Source organism: Pseudorca crassidens, chromosome 1 (assembly GCF_039906515.1).
Source record: "Pseudorca crassidens isolate mPseCra1 chromosome 1, mPseCra1.hap1, whole genome shotgun sequence".
NCBI lineage: Eukaryota > Metazoa > Chordata > Mammalia > Artiodactyla > Delphinidae > Pseudorca > Pseudorca crassidens.
This window is the reverse complement of record NC_090296.1, coordinates 74,667,884-74,690,816: the sequence shown is the minus strand read 5'-3', so window position 1 is coordinate 74,690,816 and position 22,933 is coordinate 74,667,884. Positions and strand designations below refer to the sequence as shown.

The window sequence follows — 22,933 nt, the reverse complement described above, 5'->3', positions numbered from 1 at the left end:
AGAGGCTGGCCTCAAGACATGCTTTTCTTAAGAATTCCTCTCTCCAGGACCTCCTCACCCTTTCCTACCTCCAGGCCTTTGCTCTCCCTATGTCCTTCGAATTGAGAGCTATGTACCTGTCTCCTGGGCCCTTGCCTAAGGTCTTTCTGCCTCTCTGAGTCTCACCTCCTTCAGGAGGCAGCCTTTTGATGCTCCAAACCACTGGTCTCTCTTCCTCCTCATTAATATTCCCAGTGTTAGATGGATTTTAAGCTCCTTGAAGGATGGCCCACGCCCTAAACATCCAGGATGGAACTGGTCTGTAAATCCGGCACAGGAAACATTTGTTTAAAGAATTAACAAATACAACTTTTTGAACACCTATCGTGGGTCACATGTTGGTGTTTCAAAGTTGCGTAAGACAAAGTTCCTGTCCTCAAGGGGCTTACCATCTAGTGGGATAATTTAAGAGGCACTTACAATGTACTATCTTGTTTAATCCTCATAGCAACCCTTGAAGGAAGCTGGAGGTTAAGAGACTTGCCCAAAGCCAGGCCAGGGCTAGTCAAAGGCAGGCCCTGGCACTGAGGTGGAAGGCCTAGTCTCCTACAGCCCCCTCCCAGGGGGGCCTAGAGACTCACTCCTCACTTCCAAGGGTCGCCCGCAAAGATTGGAAGGAGTTGGGAAGCTGGCCACGGTGTGCATCCCTAGAGAGCTCCAGCTCCAGGATCCAGTTATATCCCAGCTGTCACTCGTTAACTTTGTAACCTTGGGCAAGTTACTGAGTCTCTGAGTGTCAGTTTCGTCATCTGTAAAAGAAGAATACTGTCGTGGGCATCCATTGTGTTTACCTGCACAACTCCAGTCCTACTTCTGCCAGCAGCACTCAGGTACTGCTTTCCCCTCCCCAGTTGTCAGTAATAGGGGTGGGGTGGGGTGGGGTGATACACAAGCTAGCCAGTCACTTGCTCTCTTGCCTTTTCTGGCTCCTGGCCTTTTATGACTAGTTCTGCTTTTCCTTCTACTCTGTGAGCTCTGCACCACAACCTGCCCCACCAGATCCCTTTAATAAATTGCCTTTGTGTTTAAGTTCATTAGAGTCAGTCAGTTATTATTGCTTGCAAAAACAAGAAGCTTTAATTGATCCAAACACCTACCTTGCAATGTTGTAAGGCTTAAATGATTAAACGAAGTTTGTAAAGTGCCTAGCCCAGTCCTAGCAGCATAGCAAGCAGTGAGTAAGGGGTGGTGGTAGTTGTCTGTAAGTTAACATGGTGGGGGAGTGAGAAGAGGGGGCAGGTGCAGGGAGAGGGAGGGAGATTTTTACTGGTTTGGGTTCCACTGAGAGAAACCTTCCCCCAAGAGACAGTGAGAAGGACAACAGAAGGGAGGGAAGTCCAGGCTATGGTATGCTCATTTATTCAAAATGTCTTTATTGAAACAGAATGATAGAGCAAGAAAGAATGAGGTCTGGGAGGATGTCTTTGGGCATAGGATGGAGCCCAGACCTGGTGGATACAGTGTGGAGCTCCCTCCCTGTCCCCTGACTCTTGCCAAGGAAGTGAACACAAAGCAGCAAGGAGGAGATGGGGTTGAGGGCAGCCCTCTGAGCTCTCCATGGTGACTGGCGTGAGATGCCTCTGAGGCTTCAGGGTAGCCCTGCCTTCCTCATTCAGTCCTCCCGCTCTCTTTGCCAGGGCCTTGTGCCACCTTTCTGTATGGGCCAGCCTCCTGCCAGGGTGCTCGAAGGTCGCTCAGAGGGCAGGGTTGGGGGTGGCAAGCAGTGGAACGTGGTCACAGCGGTTAGGGGGTGGCTGCCGCAGCAGGGAGGGCCGGCGGCACAGCTCCCCATCCCGGAGCACCTCGGGCAGGAGCTTGCGTTTGGTTTCCGGCAGAAGCATGATGCTGAGGATGCAGAGGAGAGCACAGGCTGCCAGCACCACGTGCTGCAGGAAAGCTCCGTGGCCCATGTGGAGGCGCTGGGCTGGGCCACTCAGCCCGCCAAGTGCCCCCAGTGCCATGATCAGGCCCAGGCCTCGGCCCCTGGGAGAGACGGACAAGGCACTGAGCCTGTAGCTGTGGGCCTCACCCCAGCTCTTCTCCAGCAGCCTCCCCTTTTTCATCCCTCAGGCCCTGTCCTCAGCTGGAGACTCCCCTGGCAGCACCCCTGCTCTCACCGGACAGTGGTAGGGATGACTTCAGCAGCAAGGAGCGTGCTGAGGATGCCAGCAGCTTGGGAGGAGAAGAGGCCAAGGACGGAGAAGGTGGTGATGGCAGCCTCGTTCAGATCTGGAGGAGCAAGAGATGGAGCGTGTGAACAGAGGTGGGGAGGTCATGCTTGGCCTAGTCCCTGCCATCATCCCCTCTGATCCCTAGCCGGGCGGGTCTGGGCATTCACTCATCGGTTGAGAGAACAGACAGGACTGTGCGGCCAGGGGGAGAATTGTGGAAGATCTGGGCAGGGTCTGGTCTGGTTTTGGGAGGCCTGTGCCAGAAGCAGTGGCTGAGCCCGTCTGAGGCACCTCTGCTGGGGTTCCTTTGCTGAGCCCACACCGTGGGGAAGGGAGGATGCTCACAATCCCACAGGCCCAGCAGGACCAGGGACGCAATGCCAGTGAGGGTCATCGAGAGAAGCAGGATGCCCCGGCGGCCAAATCGGTCCACGGTGACCCCCAGGAAGACGCAGGCCAGGGCAGCTGTGCCGCTGGCCAGCAAGGAGCACAGGTAGAAGTCCGATGGGCTCCCTCCTCCTCCCACAGGCTGGTAGCAGTGACGAATGGCGTGGGCAATAAAGCTGTGAGACAGGGTGGGGAGGCGAAGAAAGGTGTCTGAATCTCCATCTGCAGCCTTTCACAGCCCTGGCTGGCCTCTGTAGGGGTCCTCAGGCTTTCCCCACCCGGCCAGCCCCCATCCCAGCTACTGGCCTGGCCCTTGGCTCAGACACCCAGGCTCACTTGGTGAATCCCAGGATAAGTAGATTTTTCCAGATGTTGCGGTAGTTGAGGAGGGAAGCGAAGGAAAAGGAGGATGTTGCAGGGAGAGGGCAGGTGTTCTCCAGGTCTTGGGAGACAGAGAGGAGCTGTCTGTTAGAAGGAACAGCTGAGAACCCAGGGTCCTCCCACATGGGTGGTAGGGACCCTGGGAGAAGGTGGTACAGCTACAACAGAGGGCACCATCATGTGTGCACACTGAGGTATCACCTGTAGGGACCCCTGTCTCTTACCCTGCAGGGCCTCCTGGGCCTCCTCTCCCAGCATCTGCCCGTGGGGCCGGTTCCGCTCAGCCAGTATCCTCAGCACAGACTGGGCCTCCTCAATCTGTCGCTTCACTATCAGCCACCGTGCAGACTCCAGAAACAGACCAGGCCAGCTGGGGGTGGGGTGGGGGGTACACTGTGAGGCCTCCTGAATCCTGACCCAGGGATGGAAAACTCCCACCTCTGAGGGGCTGGGGCTGGAGCAGGCCTGGACAAGGGGCAATGGAGAAGAGGAGGGGTCTCCAGGCTAGAGCTAGGCTGGAGGTAGAGATGGGAACGGCCAGAAAACAGGTGGAGGGTGATACTGACCCATAAAACAGGAAGAGGATGCAGGGAGCGGTGATCATTCGCTGCAGAAATCGCCAGTCCTTAGAGACAAGGGCCAGGCCCAGGAACAGGAAGTGCCCCCCTACCCCCACCAACTCCCCTGCCAGGGCCACCCGAAGCCTCTGGGTTGGGTCGCACAGCTCCAGGCCTGGAGATACAGCAGGGACAGGGAAGAGAGGCCAGGGAGGAAGGAGGCGAGGGAGAGAAGAGGGGAGAGGGAGGGAGGAGGACAGAGAGCAAGGTCAGCCCCTGAGTGGAGGCTGCAGCCATCGCCTCCCACAGGCCAACCGCTAAGGCAAAGAGTGGAGAGTTGTTCAGTTCTCTCTCCTCTCCCACTCAAACCTGGGAGGGCTCGAGGGTCAGAGTCCCTGGTGGGTTTTCAGCATTCCCAAATTATGGGCCCTTTCACACCAGACCTCTTATTTGACTTTCACATTAACCCTTGTTCAAGGTCATACAGCTACTCAGGATTTCATTTTTAAAATAAGGCTCATTCCCTGACAGCAGTAAGTCCAGAGCAAGGAAAGCCTTAAAGATCATGGGAAGAGAGGGGTGTGGAGAGAAGGAAGACCCCTGGATCCTTCAAAGGCCTGGGCAGAAAGACAGCTGAGATTCCGGACAGCTGAAATCTGGGGCTGAAGAAGGGACTGAGGGGATCTTAGGGAGCAGTAGGAATGGCCTGGGGATACAGACAGGCAGGCATGAGTCCCTAGGGAAGGAGCTCTGGGGGGATGCCACTCACGCATCAGGTAGACACCAAGGTCAACGCCGGCAAGCAGAAAGCCCAGGAGGAATCGGAGTGCCATGACACCTGTGGAGGAGCCTGCAGCAGCCCCTCCCACTCCACAGGGGCCCACCAGTCCCAAGGTCAGCAACACAATCCCACGACGGCCAAACCTGGAAAGTAGGGAGAGCCTCTGATCACCCAGACTCCCTGGGGGAGGAGTTGCTTGGTGGGGCCCAGCTGCCCACTTCAAAGCTGGAGGTATGAGGATGAGGCCCTGGAGTGAGGCTAGAGAAGATGGGAGAGGATGGGGACCATGGTTGGCTACTGGGCACTGGGGCGAGGCTATGGTTCTGTGGGGGTAGGACCATTGACTCTTGGGATGGGGCTACTGGTCAGAGATGAGGGCATTTCTTCATGGAAGTGAGACCAACCATCAGAATGGATGGGATATTGCTTAGGGGACTTGGAACCATTGGTCCTTGGGCAGAGAGCTATTGGTCAGTGGGGATGGAGCTTGTCTTGCTCAGACTGGTCAGAGGAGATGGGGTCATTGATATATGGGGTTGGAGCTATTGATCTATGGAGGTAGGCCATTGGCCACTTGTCCATGGGGATAATATTGGTCAGTGAAAGTGGAGCTCTTGATCTTAGGGGACTGAGTAATTGATTTTGGGGGATGAGGCCATTTTTCCGTGGGGTTGGGGCATGGGTCTACTAATCCATAGGGGTGGTCAGTGGGGATGGGGCCACTGACCAGAAGATGGAGCCATTGATCCATGGGAATGGAGCTCTTAATCTATGGGATAGTACCATCGATCAGCAGGGATGATCACTAATCTTTGAAGATTTGACCGTTGATCTTTGAGGATGGAGCTATTGATTCATGGGATAGGGATCTCAGTCCATGTGGATGCGACAGTTGGCCAGTAGGGATGAATCTATTAATCCATAGGAATAATCAGTAAGGATGGGGTCACAGACCAGAGGAGATGAGACAATTGGTCAATGATGATGGTCACTGACTATAAGTCAGTGAGGACAGGGCTACTGAGTTGGGCTATTGACTTTGGGGGATAAGACCACTGATCTTTGGGGATGTAGACTGGGGTCAATGGTCATTGGGAAGGGGGCACCGATAGCCTGAGGGTGAAGCTACTGACCCAGTAGGGTGGAGGCATTTTTCCATGGGGCTAAGCTTATTGGCTAAGGTTACTGAATTTAGGAGACTGAATTATTGGTCTTTGAGGATGAGGTTATTATTCCACAGGAATGATGCTACTGGTCTGTGGGTCTGAGGCCACTGATGCATAAGGAGGGGCTATTGACCTATGGGTTTAGGATCATTTGCCCACAGGGGTGTGTGACTATTGGGCAGTGAGGATAGGCATTGATTTTAGGGAACTGGATTATTCAATGTTGGGTTGCCTTTGATCCATGGGAGTTGAACTATAAATCCATTTGGATGAGACTGTAGACCAGTGGAGATGAGTTTAATAATCCACAGGGATGGTCAGTGGAGATGGTGTCGAGGATCAGAGGAGATGGGAGTTTTGACCCCTGGGAAGAGCTATTGGTTGGTGGGGATGGGTTGTTGATCTTTGAGATGAGGCCACTGATTCCTGGAAATGGGGCTTTTGATCTGAGAGGACCTGAGAGCACTGAAGATCCACGAGGATGGGGCTGTTAGTCTTGGGGGAGGGGTGCTATTGTGGTCACTGATCCATGGGGGTTGAACTATTGACCCCCATGAGGGTAGTCATTTGTTTATAGAGTTGAGCTATTGGTCAGTGTGAATGGAGCTGTTGATATTTAGAAATTAACATAATGAGCTTTAGGAATGAGGCCTTTGAGATGGAGTTAACAGTCCAGGTGGATAGGGCTGTTAGCAAGGATGAGTCTATCAATCCATGATGATGGTGAGGGAGGTGCTTGGTGGTGATAGGGATGACAGAGGAGAAGTTAGGACTTTCGATCTGTGGATATAGGGGTTTTGGTCAGTAGGGATGGGGCTATTGTCTTTTGAGATGAGGCCATTGATCCATAGATCTAGGGATTGGCAAGGAAGGAAGAGTTATTCCCTGTGTGGAAGAGGTATGGAAGGAGTATCTCTTGATGGGGAGTGAAGCTGAGACAGGGGTGGGGCTGCATATCATTGAACAGAAGAAATCCAGAGAACACTGCAGAGTCCACCGAGTCCCCTTCAGCCTCTTGCCAAGGCAAGCTGCCTGGGCCAGCCTCCCTAGCACCCCCTCCTCTCTACTTGCCCAGCCCTCACCTGTCTGCCGGGTAGCCCAGGAACAGGTAGCCAGAGGCAAAGCCCAAGATGAAGAGGATCTGCTCCAGGATCACCTGCCAGCCCAGGTCACACACCAGATCCCACTAGAGACGTGAGAGGGAAGGAGTGGGTGTGAGGCCCCTCGCTGGTCGCTCTCGGCCCGCCCCCAAACCCGCGGCCCACCAGGCTGCCTCACCTGGCCGATGGCGTTGGTGGTGAGCACGGGGAGGCCGTTATAGTCCCAGTCCTTGAGGCAGTGGTTGAAGTCCGGCGGGGCGAAGCCGCTGCACGAGGGGTCCGTACTGGTGGCGATGCGGCTGGCGGCGCTGGCGACGCTGACGCCGCTGGCGTTGGGGGGCTGCTCCCAGCCAGAGGCGTTGGGGGCGAAGGCCCCGTAGTGGCAATGCAGCGGGGGCGCCAGCGTGAAGATGGGGTCCGAGGCCATGCCCAGCGCCACAAAGAGCACGGGCAGGCAGCAGAGGCCGAGCTGCAGCTGCTGGCCGCCGCCCAGCGCCCCCACCTGGGCGAGCAGCGCCTCGAAGCTGAGGGGGCCGGGGGGCACGGCCAGCGACAGGCTGCTGCCCATCCCGTCGCCACCCGCGTCGCCCTCCCCATCCCGCTCGCGTTCGCGCTCCCGCTCACCCTGCAGCTGCTCCGTGGGCACCGCATCTCCGAGGGTCCCGACCTGCTGTGTGTGGGGGTGAGGTAAGGGGTGTGTGAGGTGGTGGCAGGAGAAGAGTGAAGCGGAGAAAACCGCAGAGTAAGGGAAGAGGCCGGGACCAGCGGGAGGAAGGCGGGCGGCGGAGGAGGGGGCGCAGGAGGAAAAGGCCGGGCGCTTGGCGGGGGTGCTGGGAGATGATGGCGTAGCCCCCAGGGCGCGGGCACTTACTCCATTGGGGCTGGGGGTGATCTCTACAGTGCTGTCGATTTTGCTGCCGCCCCCGCCATTGGGCTCGGGGGTCCCGGTGGCCACCCGGGGAGCCAGCTTGCCGACCGCAGGGGCCCTGGCGGCCCGCACCGAAAGGTTGCACTGCCCTCTGGCCCAGTGGCGCGCCCGGTGCCCGGACACAGAAGCCGGAGAGACCGTGCTCTGCAGCCGCGGGCGCCTCCTTCGTCTCTGCGATCTCTGCGCTGCTTTCCCCTCCCCTTCCTCCAGACTCTCCTCCCCTTCCCACGTCAGCAGAACCTTCGGTCCAGACTCTTCGTCAGAGAGAGGAAGGGGGGCCAGGGCCCAGCGGAGGGAGAGGATGGGGCTCTGTCTCCGTTCCCTGGGTCTGCGGACCATTGCGGTATAAAGAGGAAAAAAAAAAAAAAAAAAAAAGACCCTGAAGGATAGTAGATCCCAGGCAGATGCCAGCAATTCCTCCTTTGCTTCCAGTTCTTCCTTCTCATCTACCCATCCATCCACCTACCCACCCATCCATCCATCCATCCACTCATTCATCAGTAAAATTTATTAAGTGTCTGCTATGTTCTGGCCTTGTGCTGGGCTTTGGGGATAACAGGATGGACAAGACCGACCTTGGAGTAGCTTACTGAGACAGAAGGGTATACTGGAAATGATGACACGGGGCATGCACATGGTGGACTGGGCTGGGCACTGTACTCAGCCTTGGCCTTAGTCCTCTACAAGACCACTTGTCTGGTTTCACCACCTCCTCCCTGGCTGAGTCTCCATCATTTCTCAACAGCATTTGGCACTGTTGGCCACCCCTTCCTCTAACCACTTTTTTCCTTGGCTGCTAAGTCCCACACTCTCCTGGTTTTCTTTCTCTTGCTCCTCTTTTCTCTACTGCAGGCTTCTCCTCCTCCTCCTTGCCATCATTCAGTGTCTGCGATCTTCAGAGGCTTGGTTCTAGGTCCTCCTCTCATCTCACACTGTTCTTTCCACCTCGGGATCTCACCTGTGCCCATGGCTTTGATCACCCCCGGTATAAACAATACGAGCCAATACAAACCTGATCCCCAGATCTACATTTCCAGTTCCCACCTCTCTTCTGAGCCCCAGACCCATGAAGCCACCTCTTATTTGACCTCTTACCTTGGATGACTCACAGGGATCTCAAACTCAATACATCCAAGACCAAACTCATGTTTCCCCCCAACCCCCCACCACCCTGGCTGTCTTCTAGTGCTTCTTTCCTCACTGAATGGCACCCTCATCATCCAATTGTGGCCAGATGCTCAGTTGACAGCCCTTGGAGTGCCCTCTTCCTTACCCCCATGTCAGATCCTTTACAAAATCCTGTCCGTTTTACTTCCTATATAGTTCTCAGATATTCTGCTTCTCTCCAACTCTACCACCACTAGTCAAGCTACCTGTTGTACAGACTGCTTTAGCCTCAATTCTTAACCAGTGTCCTGCATCTGCTTTGTTTCCATCCCTTTTCCCCATCTGTTGTTCATAGTGCAGACAGAGTGATCTTTTCAAAATGCAGATCTGGGACTTCCCTGGTGGCACAGTGGTTAAGAATTTGCCTTGCCTCCCAATGCAGGGGACATGGGTTCAATCCCTGGTCCAGGAAGATCCCACATGCCGGAGCAACTAAGCCCGTGTGCCACAACTACTGAGCCCCCGTGCCACAACTACTGAAGCCTGTGCGCCTAGAGCCCGTGCTCCGCAACAAGAGAAGCCACTGCAAGGAGAAGCCTGCACACCACAAAGAAGAGTACCCCCCGCTCGCTGCAACTAGAGAAAGCCTGCACACAGCAACAAAGACCCCACGTAGCCAAAAAAAAAAAGGGTATCTGTTCATGTCCCTTTCCTACTTAACAGCCTTCAATGTCTTCTCACTGTCAAGGTAAATACTAATTTTCTAGATATCTCAAACGTGACCCTGTGCTCTCTGCAGCTCCACCTCACATGTCTCCCCAAACTCTCTGCGCTCCAGTCACACTGACGTTCTTTCAGGTTTTCCAGTGCCACGGGTCCCTTGCATTAAGCTGGTCTTTACACCTAGAAGGCTTCTCCTCCCCCTACTCAGAGTGTGATTTACAGACTACCAGCAGCTGTGTAACCTGGGAGCTTGTTAGAAATGCAGAATCGCAGCCCTTTGAGTCATAATCTGCATTTTAACCAGATCCCTAGGTGTATGTACATTAAAGTTTGAGATACACTTCTCTAAGAGACTTGATATCTAATAGGTACTTTATTCTCTAATTCCAGGTAAGGGCTGAAAAGGCATGTCCTATCAGTCTCAGCCGGGAAATCCATTCCCTCTTGTCTCCACTGAACCACACTCATAATTTGCCTCCTCTGTTCAGAAATTTTCTAAATATGGGAAACTATTCTAATGCAATAAGCAGCCTCACACCACTTTCCCTCCCCCAACTCATTTGAGCATCTCTTCGGGATTTACTTTTGGTGCTGTCACAGCCAACATTCCTTGGGGGTTTGTTTGTGTCCTTGTGTCTGTCCTGGAATTATCATCCCTTTAACTTTCTGTGGTGCTGGGCTGTTTACATGCATTGTCTTGTTAGGGCCTCACAATAAGCCTGCGAGACCATTATGTTCATCTTCATATTAAAGATGAAACCAGGACTTGGAGGGACTGATAGGATTTACCTGCAGACATATAGGTACATGGAAACTTGCACAGAGACCTCTGACTCTAATTCCAGGCCGATCTCTTGAAATTCTTTCTGGAAGGTGATGGAGGATGGCCCCTGTTACAAGTCTTCAACACCTGGGGTAAATTTTGGTGGCCTCAGAATCTGAAAATGAGTTTCCTTTTGAGAGTGAAATGAGAACAAAGAACCCAAAATGGAGGAGGCAAATGCATGGGGAAAGGGGCCAAGGGACTAAGAGTGTGATTGAATTTTGGGGTGCCTCCAACCCAGTCACTGTGGCAGAGTAGCATCTTGGGAAAGCAGAACTGAAGCAATGGATCTGTGGCTTGGACTACTTCCCTTGTGGTAAATGGCTGGAGTGATCCCCTATCTAAGCCATGGCCCATTAATTTCACCAAAGCCCCGTGGACTATGGACTTCCAACGCATTAAATTCACTGGCCCCTCAGCTCCTCTAAAAGATGGTGTGTCCAGAAGGACAGTCAGGAAGCCTGGAGAGGGGAGTTTAAGGGGCTAGACCTTCTTGGGTTAACTGAAGGGAGAGGGCGCCCAGGCCAGCAGCGCTCTCCAGTTGGCCAGAGTTGAGGACAGCTGGGGTGACCTCTCCAGCACGGCACCATGAAGGCTCTCTTGTGGCCACCCTCTCCACATGTGCACCTCTCTAATGACATCACTTGACATTGGTCTTGGAGGAGACGCGTTGGTCACAAATCAGGGCCTGCCTTCCTGCTATGCCGCGTCGCAGACTCTTCTTGGTTCTCTCATCCTCCGAGTCTCAGCACAGATACCACCTCACCTCCCCAACAGTTCTGTCTAAAGTCTCCAATGGCCTCTCTCCTCACCTAGTTGGTCTGGCATATCACCCTGTTTATTTCCATTACCAGCAACTGTCAACTTCGTGGCAGGTTTCTTTCTTTACTTACTTCTTTTAGCTGACTCGTTTATATCCAGCCCACCCCCATGATGTACCTTCAGAACAGCGCCTGGCACATCACATGGGAGCAGAGAACCTGCCAGATGAATAGTTGTTGAAGAAACAGCAAAATTTTCCCCAAAACCCTAAAGGCAGCCTGCCCACAGCCGTGCGTCTCATCGTTTTGGCCAAGGGTGCCAGGCCCACTCCCCAGGCTCCCAAGAAGCAGAGTCAGGGAACCAGACAGCCTGGTTTATTGAGATGCACCAGCGCTCAAGGCCCAGCTCTCCTGTCTCCTGTGGGGAGGAGCCCTCTGGCCTCTCCCAGGCCTTCCCATTCTGGGTGGCCAACGTCCTCCCCTCACTCTTAGCTAACAGTGAGGCACTGATGTTCTAGAGCCAAGACACAGGACAGGAAAGGGGCTCCGGGTGGCCCCTTCCCCCAGAATCTGAAAATGATTCAGGTTTCAGCTACCTGAACCTCTGTGGGGCCGAAATCCCAGAGGCAGGCAGCCACGCGGTGCCCAAGAACCTCTGCGTCAGGCTGAGGGAGGAGGAAGGTCCAGTTCCTCCTTGCCCTGGAGGGCCTGGCGCCTGCCCCTGACAAAGCAGGGAATAATATTAAATATAAATAATTTATACAAAATGGCTCGTACAAAAAGCTGCGGGGTAGGGAAGGAGGCGCCTCCGTGAGAGGCTGAGATGACTGGAAGAGGGGGGAAGGGGGAGAGATGCCTCCACCTCTCCTAGTCCCTAAAACAGAGCCCTCCAGCTGCCCAAGGCCTTGAGGGGGCTCTGGCAGGCAGGCGAGGGCAGAGCAGGGCCAAGGGGCTCAGCGGGCCAGGCTGGTGAGCAGGGTGGTAAATTGCAGGGCCCGCCCTGCCAGCTCCGCCACACACTGCACCATCTCTTGGGCCGCAGGGCCGGATGGGTAGCCCAGGGCGGCCCCCTTGATGGCCAGCACCGTGGCCCGCAATGCCTGGCCCAGCGCTGTGCCTGCAGCTCCGACCTGTGCTCGCAGAGGGGTGGAGGCTGCCAGGCGGCCCAGGGTGTCCCCAACAAACACCAGGCGGTGAGCAGCCACCAGCACCTGCTTGCCGTGGGGCACGAAGAGGCGCGGGGGCTGGTTGGCCCGGGTGCTGGACATCAGGGCCGCCACGGCTGCCTGCAGTGTTGAGTAGTGGCCCTGGCACTGCCCAGCGTAGAAGTGCAGGAGCTGTAGATCTCCGGCGGGAAGAACCAGTGGCTCCCCTGGGGACGGGGCCTCCTGCGGGCGAGAAGAGTGGTCCGTGGGATTGCTCTCACTACTGCCGCTTTTGTTCTCATTTCCTTTCTCCTTCCCTCCCTTTGTTCCTCATTCCTTCCTTTCTCCCTGAGCTCAATTCCTTTAGATCGTACCTCTGCCCATCAGACAATTTAGATTCTCATAGCGAGTGGCAGGAAGGTACCCAGAATTGATGTCAGATAAATCTGGATACAAACAACCTCAAAAACAAGTCTCTGAACTTCATTGTTTCCTTGTCTCTAAAATGGGGAGCCTAGGACTGCACTGTCCAGTGTAAACGTAAGGCGAACCACCCATGTAATTTCAAATTTTCTAGTAGCCACATTAAGAAAATCCAAAGAAATTGGTCCATATTTTCTAACTCCATATATTAAAAATGTGGTAATTTGAACACTGTAATCAATACGAAAATTATTGAGATTGTTTTTCATACTAAGTCTGCAAAATCTGGTGTGCACTTTTCATTTACAGTACATTTCAGTTTGGACCGGTCACATTTGGAGGGATCGGTAGCCGCATGTGGCTGGTGGCTACCAGACTGGAGAGTGCAGCTCTCGTCTCTGCCTCCTAAGGCTGCAGTGGAGATTAGCTGATACGATGTACAGAAAGGGCTGAGAACAGAGAATTGCACACTGTAAGCACTATGTGAGTGCTAACTATGGCTGTGACGCACGCGATGTGCTGAGCACAGGGTGTGGCACTTGGTACAAACCTGACAAATGGTAGCTATCGTGATTAGGACCATTCTAGATCAGGTCGAGGAGACCATCTCACTTTCCCGAGGCCCAGAGAGATTAACTGGCGGCTTCTTAGTGGTGGAGCTGGGATTAGGAGCCGGGTCTCTTAGGAACCCAGGAATTCACAGTTGGAAGGGGCCTTGGAAGTCACCCGGCCCAGCAACTCTTCTGCTCCCCTGACTGCTCGCTTTTCTGACTCTTCTCCAACACATTCTTTCCTCTCTTTCCGAATCCCTGATATCCCTTTCTTTCTTTCTTTTTTTTTTTTTTTTTGCGGTACGCGGGCCTCTCACTGTTGTGGCCTCTCCGGTGGCAGAGCACAGGCTCCGGACACGCAGGCTCAGCGGCCATGGCTCACGGGCCCAGCCGCTCTGCGGCATGTGGGATCTTCCCGGACCGGGGCACGAACCCATGTCCCCTGCATCGGCAGGCGGACTCTCAACCACTGCGCCACCAGGGAAGTCCCCTGATATCCTTTTCTAAGTTCCAGCTCCTTCCTGAATTCTAACTCCTCTCTACTCCAACTGTCCCGTTTCACTGAACTCTTACCCCCATCCTAAATCGATTTCCCTTGATGCTCGAGTTGAGAACAGCCCTTCTTCCAAGTTCCTGCTCCTCCCCGCCCCTTCTCTAGCACCACCCCCATGGGGTTACCTGCTGCTCTGGTGGCCCCCTCTCCAGCAGTTCAGGATCCCCTGGGGAGGCCTTATCCCGGGGCCTGGCTCCCTGAGCTTTATCCATGCCCTGCAGGGGGGGAGAGGGTCTCAGTGCAGTGGTGGGGGAGCAGGCTGGGGTCTAGCCTCCATGGTCTTCCTGCGCCTCCCCACTCCCACGTCCTCCCGAAGGTCTCTCCTGCCATCAGATCTGCAACCCCTTGACTCTAGGTCCGGGAGAGCTCTGGTGGCAGGTCAGAGGTCTCAGGGACCCTAGGCTGGGGTTAGGGGGAGGAATGTGGCACCGATACAAGTGATGTGGCCAAGTACTGGGGCCCAGGCCATAGGGTACAGGGCCATGGATGCGGAAGAAGGGAAGGGAGGAAGCCGGGGTCTGCATCTGGGGCCTCAGGCCTCCTTGCTGGCTCTCCTGGAGCCATTTCTGGTGGGGCTGGCTGGAGGCGAGCTCACCTTCAGGTGGACGTAGTCATACTCCTCGGCCATCGGGATGCCCTCGTACTCATTGTGGTGTCCTTCTTGATGGTCCTCCACCTCCCCGATCTCTGGATCCCCCTCGACCTTGGGGCCCCCGTAGCCCGGCAGGCGGGGTGGGGGTGGGGGCAGAGGCCGGTCCTGGATGCTGCCCTTCCGGCCTGGAGCAGGAGAGGGAGCCGGGGAAGGGCTGGGGGCCTCCGGGACAGGCAGGGCCGGCAGAGGGCGGCGGGACAGGCTCTCAGCTGAAGGCAAGCGGGGCCTGTGTGCGGGTGGGGGGCTTCTGGCCAGAAGCAGGGCCAGGGCGTCTAGGTCATTGGAAGCCGAGGCTGCCAGGGGCTCTGGAGAAGGGGGTGTCTCCGGCCCCAGCAGGGGGACGTCGTAGATGCCCTCGTCAGTGCCCCCGCTTTCCCCGTCTGCCAGCAGTTCCTCCGGTGCTTCGTACAGATTGAGCAGGGCGGATGCTCGTTTCAGGTTGGAGGGGGCAGCGTAGAGGGGGGGCCCTGGCTCTCGGCCCCCCTCCCAGTCCAGATCTGGCTCCAGGTCTGACTGTGGCTTCGGGGCCAGAGGCACGTCATAGGGAGCTTCATCTTCTCCAGGGGACTGGGGGACAACCCAGGCCAGAGGGCGGGAGAAGGAGGCCGGGGAGTCATAGGGGCCGTTGGAGGGAACTCGGAGGGCAGTGGGGGGTACGTCATAGACCTGGAGAGGAAGCAGTTGGTTACTCTCAGTCTCAGCAGTGGGCCCCTACCCCCGAGAGCCGTCTGTTCCCTGCCCAACATACACACAAACCTCTAGCCCTCACCTCCAGGGCATCTCCAGGGGCAGCCTGTTGGGTCCCACTGCCTCTGGGGACCTTGTAGATGGGATCAGGGGAGGGCGGACAGGGTGCAGCCAGAGGTCCCGAGGTAGGACAGGGCCGAGCTGGAGGTGGTACCACATACACCTGGGGGATCAACACAGGCAGGTGGGTCAGGTGGTGTGGGGACCAGGGGATCAGATAATGTGTGCCCGGGAGGAGCTTAGACATCTTCCAACCCCCTCCCTGTACCAGTGGGGAAAGAGCCCAGAAAGGGTTGGCCAGCAGGATTAGTACAGCAGAGTCGGTGCAGAGCTGCCGTCTCAGGGCTCTCCCTCCTCCACGTGCAGGCACCGGCGGACGGGAATGTCCTGGCTTGGGGTTTTGGGGGGCTCCAGCTCTCACCTCCTGGTCCTCATTGCCGTGCTCTGGGGCCGGATGTGGTGAGCCAGGCTGGGCTGGCGGCACCTGGGAGAGGCCAGGCTTGGGCGCCGGGCCATTGGGAAGGAGCTTCACTCTGTTGGCAGGCACAATGCCCTGCTGGCCGTGCAGGGAGCAGAGGCACCAGCCGTCCAGCCCACCAGCGCCTTCCCTCTGCAGCACCCGTAGAACGTCCCCTCGGCGGAAGGACAGTTCCTGGGGGGACTCGGCGGTGTTGTCGTACAGTGCCCGGGCCAGCTGGGCCTGATGGGTGAGGTGGGAGTAGGGAGAGGGGTCTTCACACACATGTCAGGTCATGCCACCCCCTGCTCAAAACATAGAGCTCCCCACTTCCCTCAAGCTAAAAATCTTACCTCCTGACTCAGCCCTGCCTGTCTCCAGCTTCATCCCTTGCATTCTCCCTCTCTATTCCTTGATCTAGACAAGCTCTTTCCCACCTCAGGGCCTTTGCAGTCCCTTTACCTGTCCCCTGACTATTCATTTGACTGGCCCTTTTTCATCCTTCAGTTCTTCTTAAATGTCTTCTTCTCACTCTTCTCCCCACCCCATTCTGTGTCTGTCTCCACCCATTGTTTCCTTCACAGTACTTAATACTATTTGTCTATTTACTTTAAAAAATCAATTTCTTCCCTTGTACTGTCAGCCCTGTGAGAAAAGGGATTTCTATATTCCTAGCCTCTGCAATAGGCCTAACCTGGAATCAGTCCTCCATGAACATATGTTGAATGAATTACATGAGGAAGTCCTGAAAAGGTCTCCCATAGGATCTCCTTTACCTTCCCTGTTTCCCAGTCAGCATCCCCTATAAGCAGGTTAGATTAAGCAGCTGCAGAGACCCCGTATTCTGAGAAGGAGTGGGAGAAGCCCAGCCCAGACACAGCCTCAACATAATAAGGAAGAAAACAGAAACCAAAGCAATTGTTTTGTTCTCAGTCTGAGCAAGTAAGGCTCTACCAGCAGAGGCTGAGGTTATCATGGAGAAAAGTGTATACACTTGTGTGTGTTTGTGTGTGTGTGTGTGTGTGTGTGTGTGTGTGTGTGTGTGTGTGTATGCAAGGGGGCTGGTGGACCAACCAAGAGCAAACATTTATCAGCCTGTTTCCAGTCCTGTCTGGTGGGGACATCCAAGCTTTTTCCTTTGAGAGCTACAGGCTCAGGTAAGCCACAGACATCAAGTGCAAATTATATAGCCAGACACTGAGCGAGTGTTTGCACCAATCATCTCATCTCATTTAATCCTCACAACAACCTGATGAGGGAGGAGCCATCATTATCCCCATTTGGAAAGGAAATTGGAACAGAGAGGTTGGTACTTTGCCCAACGACATACAGCTGGTGCAGCATGATTTGAACTCCAGGCTGTGGGATTCCAGAGCCTCTCACTCACTCCTCTGCTGCCTCTTCACAACCATAAGCATAAGGATCTACTTTTTGGGAGTTCCCTGGTGGCCTAGTGGTTAGGATTCCAGGCTTTCACTGCCGTGGCCCAGGTTCAATCCCTGGTCACAGAACTGAGATCCCACAAGCCATGCAGCGCACCCCTCCCCAAAAAAAGGATCCACTTTTTTCTTCTTATATAAGTAACAGTAGTTAAGTCAAGAGGGCCCATGACATATATCCGGACAAAACTATAATTCAGAAAGAAACACACACCCCTAAGTTCACAGCAGCACTATTCACGACAGCCAAGACATGGAAACAACATAAATGTCCGTTGACAGATGAATGGATAAAGAAGATGTGGTACATATATACAATGGAATATTACTCACCCATAAAAAAGAATGAAATAATGCCATTTACACCAACATGGATGCAACTAGAGATTATCATACTAAGTGAAGTAAGTCAGAAAGAGAAAGACAAACACCATATGATATCACTTATATGTGGAATCTAAAGTATGGTACAAATGAACCTATCTATGAAACAGAAACAGATTCATGGACATAGAGAACATACCGGTGGTTGCCAAGCGGGAGGGGACTGGGGGAGGGATGGAGTGGGAGGTTGGGGTTAGCAGATGTGAGCTATTATATATAGAAGGGATAAACAACAGGGTCCTACGGTATAGCACAGAGAATTATATTCAATATCCTATGATAAACCATAGTGGAAAAGAATATAAAAAAGGATGTACATATATATGTATAACTGAATCACTTTGCCGTACAGCAGTAACACAACATTGTAAATCAACTATGCTTCAATTAAAAAAAAAAAAAGGGACTTCCCTGGTGGCGCAGTAGTTAAGAATCCACCTGCCAATGCAGGGGACACGGGTGTGAGCCCTGGTCCACGAAGATCCCACATGACGCGGAGCAACTAAGCCCGTGGGCCACAACTACTTCGTGCTGCAACTACTGAAGCCCACACGCCTAGAGCCCACGCTCCGCAACAAGAGAAGCCACTGTAATAAGAAGCCCGCTTACCACAACCAAAAGTAGTCCCCGCTCGCCACAACTAGAGAAAGCCTGTGCGCAGCAACGAAGACCCAAGACGGCCAAAAATAAAACAGAATTAAATAGGGCTTCCCTGGTGGCACAGTGGTTGAGAGTCCGCCTGCCGATGCAGGGGACACGGGTTCGTGCCCCGGTCCGGGAAGATCCCACATGCCGCGGAGCGGCTGGGCCCGTGAGCCATGGCCACTGAGCCTGCGCGTCCAGAGCCTGTGTTCCGCAACGGGAGAGGCCACAACAGTGAGAGGCCCGCGTACCGCAAAAAAAACAAAACAAAACAGAATTAAATAATAAAAATTAAAAAATAAAATAAAAAGATAACAACAATAAAAAGACTTAAAAAACAAAACAAAAAGAGGACCCATGGCTCAAACATGACTCAAGTTCATAGGAAGTCTTCATGATGCCCAAGTTCCCTTTGCTAGTCTCTCTTCACCGGGCTCTGGTTCCACCAAGTTATTTGGTAGAATCAAGCTTAAGCCACTCACAATGTCAAAATATATTCCGCTTCAGCTATGTTTCCTAAGTGACCCGAGCCTGCTGGCAGGATCCCAGGCAGTGGTAGAAAGCAGGTAGTTAGGCATTACTGAACAGGTAATCCACGTGGGCTGACTAACTCAGTGAAACATCTCAAGCTCAAGATCTCTGGCAGGCTGCATTTGGCCACCAGGCCCTGGGGGAAGGGTGTCTGGCTCAGCCAGCATGAGTGCATGTTCCTCGTGGCCAGTGTTTCCCTCAGGTGGAGAGGTTGTCCAGCCCTTTATGGCTGGGTGATTTTAACAATAAGCTGACTTCTCTTGCCTGATTCCGAATGATCAAACCCTCTTCTGATTATATTTTGGCTTCTAAAGGAGGTTGTCCCACAAAAAGCCAATACGCTAGCCAGATGACACAAATTCCTGGTTAGCCTGGCCTTTTTCTTTCTAACTGTAAATTAGAAATTGGCGTTTTGGATCTAGCCAGGGGGTTAAAAAGCACGGTTTCTGAGGCAGACCGACCTGAGTTTGAGTCCTGGCTCTGCCCCTTTCGAGCTGGGTGACTTTGGGCAATTTGTTTAACCTCTCCAAGCTTCCGTTTCCTCCTTTATAGAATTCCATATCCATAGCTGAATATCCACTTTCAGATAATAACAGTACCAGCCTCACAGGGTTGTTGTGAGGACTGGGTGAGATAATGTATGAAAGAACCAGGACAAACCCAGACAAAGCTCAGGGCCAGCTTAGGGCCAGTAAACACTCAGTAAATATTAGCTGTTTTTAGGATCCTGTGAGTTTCATAAGCATAAATACCAACACCCCTCGCTCCCCCAGGCAAAAGAAAGATCTACCTCCTGGGACTACGAAGTTGACCAGCTGACCAGCTGGCTCCTGAGAAGGCATCTTTATGTCACAGTACCCCACTATGTTCAGGACCTCCCCCTCTTCTGGCTCCGAACTAGGGTCTGCTCACCATCATACAGATTGAGGAGCTAAGAGGAATTTGGTCTGAGAAGGAACGAAAATCTAACTCATCCTCGGGGGGTGTGGGAGGATGTCAGAAGCCATGCTTCTCTTCCCAGCCTCACAATCCTCCTTCGCAGGATGCCCATTCAGAGGGAGCCAGAAAGCAGGTGGCAGCCTCGCTTTCCCTGGGAATCCTAAGGCCTAGGGAAGGCTGGAAAGGGGACAGAGTTGCTTAGATTCAGACTACAAGCAGTAGAGGACAGAAAGCAGGGGCGGGGCTGTGAAGAGTTCCTCCCTGTGTCAGGTTTGAATTCTGTCCAATGGGACCAAACCTCTGGGCCTTGCAATTGCGGGAACCCAGGCCAGAGTCCCTGATAGACTGATTGATGATGGGTGTGGCCACCCCAGCTCTACCCCCTCCTCAGGGGCCCAGCTGACTTGTGAGGGAGTGGCTGTCTTAAAGGGGGGTGGCCGTGGGCTACACGCTCACTGGGAGGCCTCCTCCCACTGGCCCATCATGCCAGCTGTCTCCTCCCTTTGTCCCCAGTCCTAGGAAAGTGGCCAGAGGCTGGCTGACATCACCTCCCCTCCTCCCTCTATTTTCTCTTGCTCCCTGCCCGATCTCCCTCTTTTACTTTATTTCCCACCTTTCTGCCGTCCCTCCTCTAGAGAAGGGCCCCCTTGGGCCCTTTGCCCTCTCCTATTTCCTTGAAGCCACCTCCGTTCTTTCAGCCCCCTCCCAACCTTTTACTAGCCTCCCAATCACAAGCCCCTGCCAACCTCCAGTGGCCATCTGTTCCCGCCCATAAAGGAGCAGATAGGACTCAGGCTTGCCCCCTCCCCTCCTTCCAGGAGCAGCCTCTGGAAAGAAAAAGGGGAGAATGGGGAGCGGGAGGAGAGAAGGGGGAGGCCAGATCCAGTAGGAGCTAGGGATGAGGAGTGAGAGGGGGAAAGGGAAACAAAAGTGCCAGAAGGGGGACACAGTCTCCCAAAGAAGCAAGGGACCAAGGAGCGAGACAAAGAGAAGGCAGAAATAAAAGTGACAGCAGTGCAGGACAGGCTGTGGACGTCTCTGCCCGGCAGCCTCCTCTCTCTGGTGGACTCACCGACGTGGCTATGGCCATGGCCTTGGCCTTCCGCGCGGCCAGCTCCAGGCCAGGCTCGGTTTCGCTGACTTCAGCAGCGGCTGCCCCGCACCATGGAGGCGGCCCCCTGCTGCGGCGCCTGAGTCGTGGCCTCCGCAGAGGTTGGAGGAGGAGAAAGAAAACCCACGAAACTTCCCAAATGGGAGGCAGCTTGGCCGGGCAGGAGGAGGAGCGGGGCGGGCCGGGGCGTCGCTGCGGGACCTCATCCAAGGGCGCGCGCTCTGCCCCGTCCCCGCGGCCTCCCGGGGGCTGCCGGGTGGACCAGGCCCCCGGAGCTGCCTGTCCTAGGCCGAGGGGGCACCCCGGATCCGCACGGGCCCAAAGCTTCCTTCCAGTGCCAGGGCGGGCGAGGAGGCGGGAGCTGGGGCTGCGCTCGACGCCTCTCCGGGCCGCTCAGGACGGCCCCGAGGGCAGGGAGAAGCCGCCGGGGCGGTCGGGCTGGACGAGCGAGTTTAGGGGCCAAGCCTCCCCACCCGGCTGCCGCGCCGGAGAGCGGTGCTCCCGAGGCTGAGGGGCGTCGGGGGCTCTGCGGCAGCCCCGCTGCGAGGGAGGGGTGGGGGGGCAGTGAAAACTGAGACGTTCGTCCCTCTTCAAACTCGCCCGACTTGGCGAACCGAGGCCAGGCTGGCGCCGAATGTCTCGGAGAGCGCGGCGGCTGGGCTGGGCGGCCCGAGTGCCTTCTGCTCAGACTCTCGCAGCCCCGGCGAGGAAGCGGGTTCCCAAACACGCACACTAGCTCGCAGCGCGCCTGGGGGTCTGGGGGCGCCGCGACGACGCCTCGCTACCCGCACGCGGGCCCGGCTCGAAGGGGCGGGACGGCGTTCCCCACACGCCCCCCTCCAGCCCTCGACGTCGGCGCTCCCGCTCCCACCCTCGGCCCCCGGCCCTCGGCGCTGGCCCCGCCGCCCCGCTTACACGCACCCTTGGCGGGCCCTCTCCGCGCGCCCCAGGGCTCGGGGCAGCCCGGGTGTCTCTGGCAACCGAGAGAAAGGCCACAAAGCAAAAGAAGGAGCAAAGAGAAGGCGAAGGAGGAGCAGAGGCCAGGGTCCTGCGGACTCGCCTGGAGGTGGGGCCGGGGGGGGGGGACACTGAGAGCGCTGGGAAGGCTCCGGGGGTCGCGCGCGGCCTTCAGGCTCACCCCCCGCTCGCGGCTCCCCTCCCCTCCCCTTCCCGGGCTCCCGGCGCCCTTTCTGTGCAGCTCCTTTCTCCTCCCCTCGGGCCCTCTCCGCTCCGGCGCGGGGCTCAGTCCCGGGGATTAAGAGAAAGGAGGGAGGGGAAAAGGGAGGGGAAGGGAAGGGGCGGAGGAGAAAGAAGGACGATCCCTCCAAAGGCGGGTGTTGAGTTTCAGCTCAGGACCCTCGGGCCAAATTGCACGCCCCCTCCCGGCTCCTCTTCCCCGTCGGCTGCAGCCCGGCGTCGCGGCGAACCTCCAGGTGGTCTGGTTCGCTCCCTCCCGGGAGCTTTCCTCTCCCCGTCACGCCCCCGATCTCCCCCGCCGGCCCCGCGCCTCTCTGCATCCCTTTCATTAGCCCCACATCTGTCTTTCCCTTGGGAGGGAGCACGCTCCTTCCGCCTTTCTGGGGTCCTCCGCGGAGCCTGTCTACTCCCTTGGCAGGGCCTCCGCAGGGGTCTGGGGCTGGACACGGATTCTAGCCCTGGCGAGAAAACGTGATGCCTGAGCATCTGGTCCCGGAGCCGCGGGCGGGCCGGTTGTGCCGCCTCTTAACGCTTCTCTGCCAGTCTAGACCTGTCCCCTGCCCTCACTCTGGCTCGCTCCTGAGGAGCAAAAGTGGGGACTTCGGGCACAAAAGGGCAGGACTCTTTCAGAGGAGCTGGGATTGCCCCCAAGCTTCGGCTGGAAGGACGCGGCTCGTGTCCCCCACACCTCTCCTGCCCTGTTACTGCTCCTTCGCGTGCGCTGCCTCCCTCCAGTTGCCCGCCCCCTCCCCGCCCATCCCGCGTTCTTCCTTTGGGAAAGAACACATCGAGGCCTCTCAGAGGCTCCAGAGAAGCCTTCCTTCTTCCGTTTTTGAGGTTCCTGGAATTTAAAAAGTTAGATGCCAAACTGGATTGAAAAACTGTAGCATGTTTTCAATATTTACATTTAACACATTAACACTTCAAACACATAGACAATGGCTCTATGTATGTATAGCGTCATTTGGAGATAACATCAGAAGTCTAATTTAAGGCCCTTTGTGAACCTGAGGCCGGGGATACAGAGAGGCTCCCCTCTCCCCTCCCATCCCCCTCCCCCTTCGCATTCCACAGGCCCACTCTTCCAGGCATTTGTCAGCAGGGGAGGGGGAAGCACCTGACCCAGCTCCTTCCTCTCCCTGTTGCTTGGGCACCTGTGAACAAACTCAGACTCCTTTAGGATGGGAGAAGAACTTTAACATTTCCAGATGCATCTCAAGGGAGAGCTCCCCCATTCC

The 22,933-nt window shown here is 55.5% G+C and overlaps 2 protein-coding genes and 1 long non-coding RNA gene across 11 annotated transcripts; 1 reads left to right on the top strand and 2 right to left on the bottom strand.

The window, feature by feature from the left end:
* Positions 1-1,382: 1,382 nt before the first annotated feature.
* SLC22A17 (solute carrier family 22 member 17) lies at positions 1,383-7,150 on the bottom strand. 3 transcript variants are annotated; one of them, XM_067739909.1, is made up of 9 exons: positions 6,761-7,150; positions 6,565-6,668; positions 4,305-4,459; positions 3,545-3,710; positions 3,203-3,348; positions 2,934-3,039; positions 2,502-2,773; positions 2,157-2,268; positions 1,383-2,022 (listed from the first exon to the last, which is right to left on the bottom strand). In XM_067739909.1, the coding sequence occupies exons 1-9, from the start codon at positions 7,148-7,150 to the stop codon at positions 1,734-1,736; spliced, it is 1,740 nt and encodes a 579-aa protein (XP_067596010.1). In that variant the 3' UTR covers positions 1,383-1,733. The 3 variants fall into 3 exon arrangements, with proteins under 3 accessions (XP_067596010.1, XP_067596012.1, XP_067596017.1); XM_067739911.1 differs by having other exon boundaries at positions 2,556-2,773; XM_067739916.1 differs by lacking the exons at positions 2,502-2,773; positions 2,934-3,039.
* LOC137226067 (uncharacterized) lies at positions 7,140-9,385 on the top strand. Its single transcript, XR_010944161.1, has 2 exons — positions 7,140-7,269; positions 9,060-9,385. It is a non-coding gene; the product is annotated as an uncharacterized lncRNA (long non-coding RNA).
* On the bottom strand, positions 7,686-21,888 carry EFS (embryonal Fyn-associated substrate). Of its 7 annotated transcripts, XR_010944101.1 has the most exons (8): positions 20,460-21,361; positions 15,417-15,695; positions 15,018-15,158; positions 14,192-14,914; positions 13,722-13,811; positions 12,136-12,312; positions 10,130-11,143; positions 7,686-7,838 (listed from the first exon to the last, which is right to left on the bottom strand). XR_010944101.1 is itself a non-coding variant. In XM_067739920.1 (7 exons), the coding sequence occupies exons 1-7, from the start codon at positions 20,475-20,477 to the stop codon at positions 7,770-7,772; spliced, it is 1,497 nt and encodes a 498-aa protein (XP_067596021.1). In that variant the 5' UTR covers positions 20,478-21,887; the 3' UTR covers positions 7,686-7,769. The 7 variants fall into 7 exon arrangements, 6 of the variants coding, with proteins under 6 accessions (XP_067596021.1, XP_067596026.1, XP_067596018.1 ...); XM_067739920.1 differs by lacking the exon at positions 10,130-11,143 and having other exon boundaries at positions 20,460-21,887; XM_067739925.1 differs by lacking the exon at positions 7,686-7,838 and having other exon boundaries at positions 9,699-11,143.
* Positions 21,889-22,933: the final 1,045 nt, after the last annotated feature.